At 40.7% G+C, this 13,802-nt stretch overlaps 1 protein-coding gene across 1 annotated transcript in view; it reads left to right on the forward strand.

Moving 5' to 3' along the window:
• The window catches only part of grid1a (glutamate receptor, ionotropic, delta 1a), a gene marked incomplete at its 5' end in the record, with an annotated part of 254,083 nt that overhangs the window by 223,600 nt on the left and 16,681 nt on the right, over positions 1-13,802 (forward strand). Inside the window, 3 exon segments of the mRNA XM_013999628.1 lie at positions 10,559-10,660; positions 11,836-12,033; positions 12,947-13,274. Coding sequence (XP_013855082.1) covers positions 10,559-10,660; positions 11,836-12,033; positions 12,947-13,274 — 628 coding nt within the window.

The raw sequence follows: 13,802 nt of genomic DNA on the forward strand, positions 1-13,802 counted from the left end.
GAATAGAATAGAATAGAATAGAATAGAATAGAATAGAATAGAATAGAATAGAATAGCCTTTATTGTCATTATAATTCACATTACAATGAAATCATGCAGTTTAGAACACCCGTTCAAGAAGGACATACACAACAAACTTTGGGGAGAATGGATGTTCAGGTCATTCGCAACATGGTCGTGCTACCTTTGCAGCTTGGAATACACACAACAGGAAAGATGAGTTTAAAAAAAGATGCTCCGATCCTATGTTTACACACAGAAACACAGAATCATATGCTCAAAAGAAAACACTCGTGCAGTGCAAGGCGGCTAAGGAGGGGAGGGAGGTGGGGATCAAAATGTATGGTATGGGGTGGGGTTCAGCGGAGCCAGTGACGTTCCAGGTTAGTACTCCATGTTGGAACCAATCAGACCTCCAGAGTCCGAAATAAGTTGTTCTCAACCAAAAGCGCAAATCACCAGTCAGTTCTCTGTCTCCACTCATCGTGGCCTTCAGACTGATCCGCCCACGCCCATATATTCTTCTCAAGTGTGATATATGGTACATTGCTCTACATATGTGCCAGGGGAGTAACTGCCTGAACTAAAAGTCTTCACGTCTATGTTCACAAAGCAAAAGATCAAAATTCCAATGAAACCCCTAAAACTGACGACACATGTGGTGTTCATGTATTGACCACAGTGTACTGACACTTCCTTACATGAGCCTCAAGGTTAGAAGAAAATTTCTTATTAGCCATCGTCACCCTTCACGTGGTAATTGCTGATGTTGATGATAATGAATGTAGGGGTTTCCCACGAGCTTTAATGTGCCATGTTGCATCCAAAATAAGGCAGAAGTTGATAGCCACTGTTTGTCCCACTGCTCAAACCAATTTGTCACTGACTCATAAAGCTGAAATGACATTAAATATTCTCTAAAGGGCAACTCTCTCTTGCCAACAATAGATCTGCAGGGGGCTGATGGGAGTGTTGATCCAACAATTAATTTGCAAAGCACTGAGAAGGCAGGCTTTTATAAACCCACTCTCGGGCCCCCACTGGATGTTAAAAAACACCCCTTAGCTACCCGGAATCTCCTCCACAAGGTGTACGGAGTAAGAAAGAAACCAATATTTCATTCATTTGTGCTCTATTTTTGGCACAAGTCTGAATATTTTTCAGGGATTTTATTATTCCGATTGAGTTCTTCCAACAGTGAAACACCAATTCGATGGCAGAAGTCCCTTATAACATTGACAAATAGAAATAACAATGCTAAAAGCTCTTTTAAGCAAGTTGTACTAYGTCATACACATAAATCAGTTTGGCATTATGTTTTTAGGACCTAAATTATTATGTGGTAAATTTATTTTACCCAACTATTATTGAATGTAAATTGCCTTTTCGCAAGTTTCTGCATCAGACAGGGAACAATTTAACTGGCCCGGCTTCTTTATGCTGCCACACTACAATGCATAAAGTAAATCTTCTTAAAAGTCAAAAATAATTAGATGAAAAGTGAATGATGTTTTTTCTACACCCCCTAATGTATTCTTCTTCATGTGCTCCCATCCATCATAATAACAATGCAAGGCAAATGTTACCAACATTCCAGATGCTGAATTGATTTTAAATGCAGGGTCATCCACTGTCTGCTCTTTGTTGCTCTCTTTTCACATGGTTAAATACACATAACATTAACTTTAAAAATAACTTGCAATTTAGCATTTTGTATAAAATGATCAGATCCAATAGATCAGTCCCTTTCTTTTCYAGGATGCTGGAAGAGAAATGGTGCAAAATGGTCAATGACACACTGAAAAATAAATCTATGAAAAGCAAAAATTCTAAACTTATGCAATAAACACATTTAGAGCCAGAAAACAAGAATGTGTTAGAACAGAAATCATTATGTCCATCTCATTCACTCTCCCTGTATCTTTTGCTTTGCATTCATTGGCTTCAATATTTTGTCTTTTCTGTTTTAGAGAGAATCCCACCTCATGTTGATTAGAGTTTAGAGTGATAGAGTAGCAGCATGTCTGCCAAACCGATCTCCACTGTATCCAAACAGATAACATGCCTTTTTCTTCACTAATTTAAAACAGCCAGCTGATTTTGCTCTGCAAGTCTGCTGATTGGAGACAATGCAAGTGGCATCACTTCAGCTTTTTTTTCCATTTACAATGGAGGTAAAGAGACACATAAAAATGAGTGTATTTGTACAGAAATGTTAGCTATGTTGTAGTGAAGACAGTGTAACAATTTTGATTTAGAAGAAAAAAAGACGATTCTGGTTCACCATCCAGCGTCTCAGGGTGGGAGAAAGCGTTTCACCACCAACACTGTTTGTGGTGGGGATGGTGCACTGCTGACCTCAACTCGGGATGTTGTGTGTCGGTGGGCAGAATATTTTGAAGACCTTCTCAACCCCAACGACACGTCTTCCCATGAGGAAGCAGAGCCTGAGGACCCTGGGTCAGACTCTTCAATCTCTGATGCTGAGGTCACCGAGGTGGTTAAAAAACTCCTCGGTGGCAGGGCACCGGGGGTGGATGAGATTCGCCCGGAGTTCCTTAAGGCTCGGGATGTTGTGGGTTTGCATTGGTTGACACGACTCTACAATATTGCGTGGACATCGGGGGCAGTTCCCCTGGATTGGTAGACTGGGTTGGTGGTTCCCCTATTTAAAAAGGGGGACTGCAGAGTGCGTTCCAACTATAGGGGGATCACACTTCTGAGCCTCCCTGGTAAGGTCTATTCAGGGGTCCTGGAGAGGAGGGTCCATCGGATAGTTGAATCTCAGATTCAGGAAGAGCAGTGTGGTTTTTGTCCTGGTCGTGGAACAGCGGAACAGCTCTACAACCTCAGCAGGGTCTTGGAGGGCGCATGGGAGTTCGCTCAACCAGTCCACGTGGTTTGTGGACTTGGAGAAGGCGTTTGACCGTGTCGCTCTGGGACTCCTGTTGGGGGGTACTCTAGGAGTATGGGGTACCAGGCCCATTTATACGGGCTTTTAGGTCCCTGTACGACCAGTGCCAGAGCTTGGTCCGCATTGTTGGTAGTAAGTCGGACTCATTTCCGGTGAGAGTTGGACTCCGCCAAGGTTGCCCTTTGTCACCGATTCTGTTCATAACTTTTATGGACAAAATTTCGGTGCAGCCAAGGTGTTGAGGGAATCCCTTTTGGTGACCTTAAGATCACATCTCTGCTTTTTGCGGATGATGTGGTCCTATTGGCTTCATCAGATCGTGATCTCCAGCTCTCATCTGAGCAGTTCGCAGCCGAGTGTGAAGCGGCCAGGTTGAGGATCAGTGCCTCCAAATCCAAGTCCATGGTCTTGAGCCAGAAAACGGTAGGGTGCCTTCTCTGAGTCAAGGAGGTGGTCCTTCCCCAAGTGAAGGAGTTTAAGTATCTCAACACTGTTCTGGCAAACTTCAGGCCCATCTCCAAGCTCCCATTTCTTTCTAAAATCCTAGAGAAAATTGTCTACACACAATTAAAATATTTTCTTGAGGAGCATTACGTTATGGAGGTTTTTCAGTCTGGTTTTAAAACATTGCATAGCACAGAAACTGCCCTTTTAAAAGTTTTAAATGGCATTTTAATAGCAAATGATAGTGGCAACTTTGTTGTTCTTGTCCTTCTTGACTTGACCGCTGCCTTTGACACTGTAGATCACTGCATTCTGTTGAATCGTCTTCAGCAGTCAGTGCGCATTGGTGGAAGTGCCCTGGGCTGGTTTAGGTCCTATTTGGCTGACAGGACTATGTCTGTTGGGCTTGGGGCTTGTAAATCCTCTACTGTTCCATTCTTACATGGGGCTCCACAGGGTTCAGTACTGGGGTCCTCTGCTTTTCTCCTTGTATATGCTCCCTCTTGCATCGATCCTCAGAAAGCATGGTGTCCCTTTACATTGTTATGCTGATGACAGCCAGATACAGTATATGTCCCTTTGAAGAAAAGTGATGCTTGTTCTCTTAAAATCTTACTGTCCTGTCTTGATTATGTTAAAGTGTGGTTGGCCCTGAACCTTTTGAGTTCTAATGAGAAGAAAACGGAGGTGATTGTGTTTGCCCCTAGCAGCTCCTGTGTCATCCCCCCACCCCCGTTGATTTGGGTCCCTTGGCAGCCTATGCAAAGTCTGTCACTAATTTGGGTTTTAAGATGGATAGTAATTTTAAGATGGACAGCCAAGTTAGTGCTGTAGTTAAAGTCAAGCTTTTTCCACCTCAGACAGCTTGCAAAGGTGAAGCCTTTTCTTTCGCACCAGCACTTTGAAACAGTAATCCATGCCTTCATCACCTCTCGGCTGGATTACTGTTATGCACTTCATGTTGGAGTTAGCCAGTCCTACCTTGCATGGCTCCATTTGGTTTAGAACGCTGCTGCTTGTTTGCTAACTGCAACATGTAAAATGGAGCATATCACACCTATTCTGGCTTCTCTCCACTGGCTGCCTGTACATTTTAGAGTTCGTTTTAAGGTTATTTTATTTGTTTTTAAATCTTTTCATGGCCTTGCCCCCATCTTACCTCTCCGAACTTCTCCACCTCTATGCCCCTGCACAGTATCTTCGGTCAGCCAATCAGTTGCACCTTAAAATACCCAGGACAAACAAATCCTCAGAGGGGATCGAGCATTTTCTGCTGCTGCTCCGAAGCTCTGGAATGAGCTACCCCTATACATCAGACAGGCCTCCTAAATGCCTGTTTTTTTAAACTAATCTTAAAACGTATTTTTATTCACTGGCTTTTAATACAGTTTGAGACCTTGGTCTGTTTTAATTGATTTTTGCTTGTTTTTAAGTGTTTGAGTGTTTTTAGTGTTGATTTGTGTTATTGTTTTCGGCCCCTCATGTACAGCACTTTGTGTCAGCCGCTGCTGTTTTAAAGTTTAAGTTGATTTGATTTGATTTGATCTCGGGGTCTTGTTCACAAATGAGGGAAGAATGGAGCGGGAGATCAACAGGCGGATTGGTGCTGCGTCTGCAGTGATGCGAGTGCTGTATCGGCCTGTTGTGGTGAAGCGGGTGCTGAGCCAGAAGGCGAAGCTCTCGGTTTACCGATCGGTCTACGTTCCTACCCTCATCTATGGTCACGAGCTTTGGGTAGTGAGCCAAAGAACGAGATCGCAGATGCAAGCGGCCTAAATGAGTTTYCTTCGCAGGGTGTCTGAGCTCTGCCTTAGAGATAGGGTGAGAAGCTCAGGCATCCAGGAGGGACTCAGAGTAGAGCCGCTGCTCCTCCACATCGAGAGGAGCCAGTTGAGGTGGTTAATCTGGTTAGGATGCCACCCTGGTGAAGTGTTCCAGGCATGTCCCACTGGGAGGAGGCCCAGAGGAAGACCCAGGACACGCTGGAGGGACTATGTTTCTCAGCTGGCCTGGGAACGCCTTGGGATTCCCCTGGACGAGATGGCCCAAGTGGCTGGAGAGAGGGAAGTCTGGGTCTCTCTGCTTAGGCTGCTGCCCCCGCGACCCGACCCCAGATAAGCGGAAGAAAACGGATGGACGGACGGAAAATTTTTTTTTATATACAAGCTAAAACTTTACCAGCCTGTTAACTTTTATGAATAATTTTAATTGTAATAATCTTTTTTAGTTTTTTGTCTATACATGATGCATGGCAAATTAAGGCATCTTTGACTTCTGATGGTTTTGCTATTGCTGTTGGCATTTACATTGCAGTGTTCACAACTTGCTGCTTGGGGACACGGCGTATAAAGCAGGTAATTACTGTACAGTATTGTTACATGGTAAACACATTCATACACATCTGCCATCGTGTCAGTGCTGTTTGGAAGTCAGACAAAGAACTCTGGCTCAAAGAGACGCTCACTAGCATAAAGAGCTTGTCAATAGGTAAGCACTTGACACTTGGAATTAGCAGGAAAAAAGAGAGCAGTAGAACAGCTGTAACTAGTGTAAACCATGTCTACAATGACCCCATTTAAATGATTCCACAAAAACGAATGAAGTGCTTTCTGTAAGATTTGTAGTAGCTCTTGTAATTGAAATAATTGTGATGGTAAGAAAACCCCAGCTATTTGTCTTTCATTCCTTTTGTTATTCTCAGATGGTCACTAGCTTTTATTATGGTCCACATCAGATATTATGGATTACCACTATGAGTCGTTTCAACCGCTGTGAATTATTAAAAGGCACTGTTGTAGCATTCTGACTAAATAGTCTCTAAACTATATCTTTGCTTTTTTTATTTAAAAGATGTACAACTAAACTTATAATTTTCTGACAATACTGTATAACACACACTTGATATAAATAAAATATTTTTTATAAAATCTGTGTTTAAGCTTTCACAACTACTTAAATTGAAGGTAGAGCTAAAAATATTTTACTGCAAACTTTTTTGACACTTTTAATATTTATAGAACGAATATGTAAATTTTAAATCCTTATCTAGCTGACACTTCAAAGGAAGAAACGGGAAGAAAATCTTGACAGATTTGCCATCTGAATTCAAAATCTCTTCTTACAGGCAATGTTAGGCACATTTTTATATAATGCATTATGACTGAAAATGGATAGTTCTCTTGTTTTATTGTGACATTGTTAGATGTTTACTTTGAGATTGTATACTGCCAGTGCTGTGAACTTTTTTCCCCCCACAATTGGTCCAGGAGGCCCAAGTGTTATCATCTGTGTCTTGCTTAAATGCAGGTGGTTTGACTTTGCTCTATTTATTGTTCATGACCTTCCTAGTGGCATGCTGGTGGGCAAAGCTCTGTGAAGTAGAAGTGCTCTTCTTTAGTGTTCTTCAGTTTACAGAGCAAGGATTGCTCAGTGCTTTTTTTTTGAGGACAAAACTGCTCATGGAGAAAATAGCCCCCTGTGAGGGAAGCAATGCAGACTGACATTTTGTCCCATCGCACACTTGGAAACACAAACACACGGCTCAGTCAAACGGACAAATGAGCAAGATTATTAGCAGCACTTAAGTTTAAGTAGAAAAAGCAAATGTAAAGACCTGAGCAGATATGACACAGTTCCTTACCAGCAGGGGTAAGAAATGACTGGCAATTGTTTTTGCAGGAACAAACCGTGAACCATATTGGAGGAAGTTGTGAACCTATAGCCTTATCTGCAACATCTTTATTTTTTCCAATAGCAGGCAGTGTCAGAGCCCATATCTTTTGATTCTAAGCGAGTTGTTTGGCAGCTCTCAAAGAACCAACAGTATTTTAAGTAGGGGTCAACATAATGTTTTAGCTAGCACATCAGAGCATGTCAGCACAAATAAATAGTTTGAAATGTAGGGGTGTCCCAATACCAGCTTTCCTCAAACCAAAGTTGAATACTTCAGTTTGGGTACTCGCCGATACCTTAAGTACCTTAATGAGTATTTACTGAATTAGAAATTAAAAATTACATAATGACTTTAAAAGCAATTTTATTTGGCTCTTCTTATTTATAGGGCTACAGCCCCTCTGGCTATATCAAACTAAATATACAGCAGGATGTTTACTGTTTCTTTCAACTCGTACAATCTTCTTAAACATGGAACTGTCTAACTTTTCACTTGAAATGTAAATAAGTACGTAAAGATTTATTTATATAGCGCCTTTCACAGAAATAAATTCACAAAGTGCTGTACATTCAGGAAAGGGGGAGGGGGCAGTTAAACACCCATTCAAGAAAACATACAAGCCAAACATGGGGGAACAGGTCAAACAGGTCATGCAGCAAACACAGTTGTGCTACCTTTAACAACAGAAAAATAAAGGGAAGATGAGGGAAAAAACAAAACAAAACAAAACATCATATTATATCAACAATGTGACACACTATAGTGTTTATAAAAAAAAAAAAAACCTCTGCAAAGAGCACATTTAATTAGCCAGAGGAGTAAGTGAGTTTAAAGGTGTGTGTATCTGAAGCCATGAGTGTTGTATGCTTGTGTGAATATCTGAAGAATGAGCCCAAGGAATCAAGTCTCCAAAACCAGCACAGCCATAATTCAGAATATTGATGTTAAATGTTCATTCTGTAAACTGTAACACATTCATTGGAATGTTGATACCTATATCTTTATTTGTTCTGGGTGTCAGGACACTTTGTCTGAGTACGAGTACTGTGAATCCCAGATCCCAGGGCTATTTTCTTAGAGTACCCATGAATTGTGAAAAATGCAAATATTGGATGTGGTCCAGAAAAGGCCTAAAGCATGTTTTGGGTGGCATAATACTGTGAGAACCAAACAAAAACACACAAGAGCTAAACAGTTAACATGGTACGGTTAGAAGGCACCTGAAAAAAATCAGTGAAAGAGTGAGTCCGCAAACTGAAGCACAACCTTTCAGGGGTTCATTGTGCTTGTAAAAAGGCTACTATTGGTATCGATGTTGGGGCATTGCTTTTAAAATGATTAAGGTAATATTATGAGTTTCAGGCCAACAGAGTTGTGCTCATAACCCAACTCTGGCTCTACCACTTTTTTTTTTACTGTCAAGTAGCTTGTCAATCTGTTAACCCTGCACATAATTCTGGTTTTTCTTGTTTACCCACTATAATGTTCTACTTATTTGCACTTGTAATATTTATTCCCTTTTTCATGATGATGCAAATCAAACGGTGTATATACTGACTCTTGACAGGAGCTTGTCTCAGCAGTCTGCTTTATGTCACACATACACTTGTTTACACTTTTCTGTTGGAAGACACAATAAAACAAAAGGAAAATAAGCCTAATATGTCCTATATAAAACTGAATGACATGCAGCTGATGTCTATAAAGGTGACATCAGTAYAGTATTTAAAACAGAAGGCACCATTCATGAGTGAAAATCCACAGGGGAAAATACGAACTACACTCACCCACACAAGAAGGTGTGTTGGAGGCAAGAGTCATTTCATCACGTCATTAATCAGCTCAGAGAAAATATACTGCCCAATAAACTGTACCAAGACTCTGCAGATAGGCTGTGAAAAACAAACTGATAACCGATAATGAAAATTTCTTCTGATGTTTTCCTTTTGTTTGTTTGGTTTTTTTAGAGTCTGATTGTTTCACGTGCTCCTATCTTGTTCACAGTCAAATTCCTTTGTTGCTGCCTTTTGTATCAGGATTAATTGTATTCTCTGTTGTATAGACGTTTATAATTTCAAAACTGATCAGCAGAACAGATAGATTTGTTTAGTTTTTTTTTTCTCAACCTAAGCTCCATCAAGATGAAATATGGGAAAACCAAAGTGTTTTAAACACTAAGTCAGTGGTTTTGATGTGATGTTTTCTGGTTCTACCCAAGCGATTAAGCCTGTTATGTTGTTTTTTGTTCTACACTCGTATTTTTGTTCTACATGAATAAATTGGATGGAGACTGGACAGATGAATGTTATCTGAAACTACATCACATGGGTGGCACTTAATCTGAAAATACATTTTGAGTTCTGTTATACACTAAGAATATTTGTTCTAATAACAAGCAAGATGTTTCAACACAAGAGTAGAGTAGAAAATCAAGCAAGTAGAAAATCCAAAAGCATTGTTTCCATTGATCTTAATCTAAAGAGTATTATTCCCAAAATTTGAAGCCAAATCAAAAGTGCATGTACTGTATCTGAAAAAGAAATGTGAACAGTTCACCACTTTGCATTACTTCTTTCAAACTTAGTATCTTTTAAGCTTTTGTTTGTTGTGGAGTACATGTTCTCCAGTGTGGAAAATTATTGTTGTTCTGCTGTGGCCAGAAAGGCTTGTGGTTTGACCTTGGGCCACAAGTCTCACTCTGTCAGCTCAAATCAAAGGGCACTCCAAATGATGTGTCAGATCCTTGAGAATCCTTGTCCAGCTAGCAGCTCTGATTAAAAATTTACGAAACATCAGCCTCACAACCTGAGACAAACCTTCAAAGGTCGACCATGTGGAATGAGATCTTTAAAACGAAAAGTTTGTTTAGATTCAGGAAACAATGTCGAAGGGACGCCCAATGGTCATCAGATTTGATTTTAGGAGACAGTTTCACATGGTGAGCTAAAAGTCTACTCAAAGCTGTGGTTATTGACTACTTAAAGGGATGGTCTGGTCCGTTTTAAGGTTATGCTYTGTCAAATAGTTTTCAATATAGTATCTTATCAGCTGTGTTGCCGGTCACAAACCACGAACAATGGCGAAAAGGGCCGTCAAGCATAGACTGTAAATAGCAGTGTCCTGACATGGCTAAAGTACTACTGACATCTGACATCACTTCAAAAAAGAAAAAAAAACAGACTGTCCTTCCAAGCTCCTTTTTTTATTTCATCACCATGACACCTGAAGTGTTTCAGATTACTTACAAGATGGTTCAAAAATATCAGCATCCCGTAACATAAATTAAAAAGAGTGCAACAATAACATTTTTGTCCAATTCAGTGGTAAACATTTAACTTGACCRCCGACTGCTGATTAATATTCAAGGCACAACATGGAAGATACTGAGGGGTCATTTCTTTACGTGCAACCGTCTTCATTTCATCCTGCATAGTATTGAATATTTGAATAGCATATGAGCTCAGTACTATAATTTCCATTTCCTAACCCTTTGTACTTCTCTACCTGGTTTTATTTCTYCCTGTTAGTTGGCATCTTGGGACTCCACTCGTGGCTTGAATGGCAGCCTGAAGGAGAATCGGATAGAGAGCGGTATGCAGGGGGTGACGCTCAAGATTGTTACTTTACTGGTAAGTTGTGACAGTGTGTTGAATCTATTAACATTTTCGTAGGCATTTATTTTAGGGGGAAAAAACAAACAAGAAACTTATCAAAACTAGATTTCAATTTTTGATTTATAAAACAAACCAATTTGAATAAAAGAGTGATTTTAATGCATTCTTAATGCTTAGCCTTTGTGAATATGATCATCACATCTGTGAAAGCAACAGTTCTGCAAACTCTAACTTCAAAGAAATATTTAGCAGGAAGACCAATGAAAAATTCCTTTTGCACCATCGCACCAGGCAAACACTTCCTTTTAATCCTTTCAGACACCAGTTAAATAAGAAATCTCCAAATTCTTCATACATTGAAAACAATGAGTTAGAAAGCGATCAGTGGCATTCAGGGCAGTGTTTTATGTTTTGATGTTGCTCTGCCACAAATATGAGGAGGAATGTTGTGCAAAACATTAGTTTTCTTTTCCGAACAGGAAAACATACCCTCGTTCTGTCCTTTAATGCATCATTAAAAAAGCAGTCCTACACTGCAGCGACGCTACTTAAACAAAGTCCCGCCGTCCTCTGCCTCACGTCTCCTCCTTCCCATTTTTCCTCCTCTTCACAGATGATTTACCTTCACCATATTTATTCACATAAGTTCTGCTCAGCTCTCTCCTGGCAGTGTCACTTAATCAAGTCATTTGCCCCTACCCACTTTAACACCTCCCTCCTCTTCCATGTCCCTCTGCCCCATCTTCCTCAGCGCCTTTCACTCCACCTATTTAATTCTGCCTTGACACTTAACTCATAAAGAGGAACTATGGGTGAGGGCAGTAAATTTAAAATGGCAATTTTCACATTGATGAACCATAGCAGTTGCCATGGCGCCATGTGTTATGGGTCAGAGGTTGCTGTGGAAACTATTTTATTAAGATGAAGTTTAATGTAGATCACACTGGAGCTCTTCATAAAGGTGTGTTAAGATGACTGAGCATGTCCTTGCTTTTAGCTGTCTGTGTGGCCATGAGGAGATTTAGGAGCATCTTGATGAACAAGAATGTGTCTGAGATCGATTTCTTTTACAATTTGGAACTTTGAATCCTAACACCTGCTTTATTCTTTCCGTTTGTGCTACCGTGTGTGTGTGTGTGTGTTATTATCTGTCATCCCTTTAAACCCAACTAAACCTTTCATTCAAACAGGAAGAGCCTTTTGTGATGGTGGCAGAAAACATTCTGGGTCAACCCAAAAGATATAAAGGTTTTTCAATCGATGTCTTGGATGCCCTCGCCAAGATCCTGGGCTTCAAGTATGACATCTACCAAATTGGTGACGGGAAGTATGGCTCTGTTCTCCCTAACGGATCCTGGAATGGCATGATTGGAGAACTCATTGCAAAGGTTAGCATTTTAGTTTTGTTTTTATATGTGACGCGATCGATGTCCATATCTGATCTTAAAGGGGCAATATCATGTAAAATCAACTTTTTTGAGTTTTATATCATGTTATAATGTTATACTCTCATAAGAACATGCCCAAAATGTTGCTTTGGCTCATTCATGCATGTTTGAGAAATCCTGCAGCGTTTTTAGGAAGTCATGCTGAGGAGCAAAACGACACGTGGGGACCAGAAACGCCTTTTGGGACCAGAAACGCCCCTGGGGTGTGTCTTTAAGCTGAGCCTCCTCATGGCAGAGCATCCCCCTCTTACCCTACCCACACACCCTGCCCATGACTCCTGCAGGCTCTCGGGTGAAACTGAAAGTGAAACTTAAACTTTCCTCTGAGCTCCTAACATTAGTTCTCACTCGGTGAAGCTCTTTTCAGATTAAAAATACCTTTGAGGAAATGTATTTTCAGATGCCAAATAAACTGCTTCACAGCAGCCCCCCCCCCCCCGAAATGGGCGAGACAGAAGCGGAAGGTGGTTCTTAAAGAGACAGAGGCCAATTTCAAGGTGTTTAGAAATGTGCGAGACAGAAGTGGAAGGTGGTTCTTAAAGAGACAGAGGCCTATTTCAAGGCGTTTAGAAGCTAAAGTGATGAGAAGATAAGTTTATTTTCTATTTAAACCTAAAAACAGCATTTTAATAACAGCTAAAGGTGACATAGATACTTTATTATGGTATAGTATTTAAATGTATGCCTGAGAAACACATAATATTGCCCCTTTAATATATTTTGTTTTCAGATTCGGTCTATGTATATATTGACCTAACACTGGAAATTGTGTACATTATTCTATTTTGATGCTGAAAAACCTTTAGGAGTAGCAAATATATTCTGTGTATAAGGGAAAAATGTCTCTTTCCAGAGAGCTGACTTGGCCATWTCAGCCATCACCATCACACCGGAGCGAGAGAGCGTGGTCGATTTCAGCAAGCGCTACCTGGATTACTCTGTGGGGATCCTGATGCACAAGTCAGAGGAAAAGATCAACATTTTCTCTTTGCTGGCACCATTTGACCTGGCCGTGTGGGCATGCATTGCTGCAGCCATCCCAGTGGTGGGCATCATGATCTTCCTGCTGAGGCGTATCCAGGCAGTGCGATGCCACAACGGCACAGGTCATCCGCCACCGTCTGCCTCGACTTCACTCCAGAGCGCGATCTGGATCGTCTACGGTGCTTTTGTGCAACAAGGTGGGTGGCAAACAATTATAAATCATAACTGTCCTGTGAGATACAACACTATACTGTTTTTCATTCAAACAGATCATTATCTCGTCTCCTCTAGTACCAATCCTGCAGTTTCTTAACGTGAAACTGTTCACAAGGCAGAGCAAAAAGCAAAGCAGAAACACTGACAACTTGTCAATCTGCTGTATGCTTCTAACTAATTGTCGAATGTTATCACGTTAACAACTGACTGATTTTTTTTTTTTGCTGAAAATCATCTTACTACAATGAAGCTGACTTTATCAAAGACAAACATGTGGATGTCACCGTGCAACAAATGCTGATTCAGTAGACCGTAAATTTCCAACACAACGCCCACTTTAGCATTTTTAAAGGTGCCCTTCTCAAGGAGGAATATCCCATCTTTAGGTTTGATTTAGATCCATGTATGTCGGTTTGGAACAAATGACTTCTTCAGCAACTGATGTTAAAGCCTGAACCGCATCTATCACAGTCTGGCACAGTGCCTGCGAACCTTTTTTAACCCAACAC

This window comes from Austrofundulus limnaeus, unplaced genomic scaffold, assembly GCF_001266775.1.
Source record: "Austrofundulus limnaeus strain Quisiro unplaced genomic scaffold, Austrofundulus_limnaeus-1.0 Scaffold0, whole genome shotgun sequence".
In the NCBI taxonomy this organism is placed as follows: Eukaryota; Metazoa; Chordata; class Actinopteri; order Cyprinodontiformes; family Rivulidae; genus Austrofundulus; species Austrofundulus limnaeus.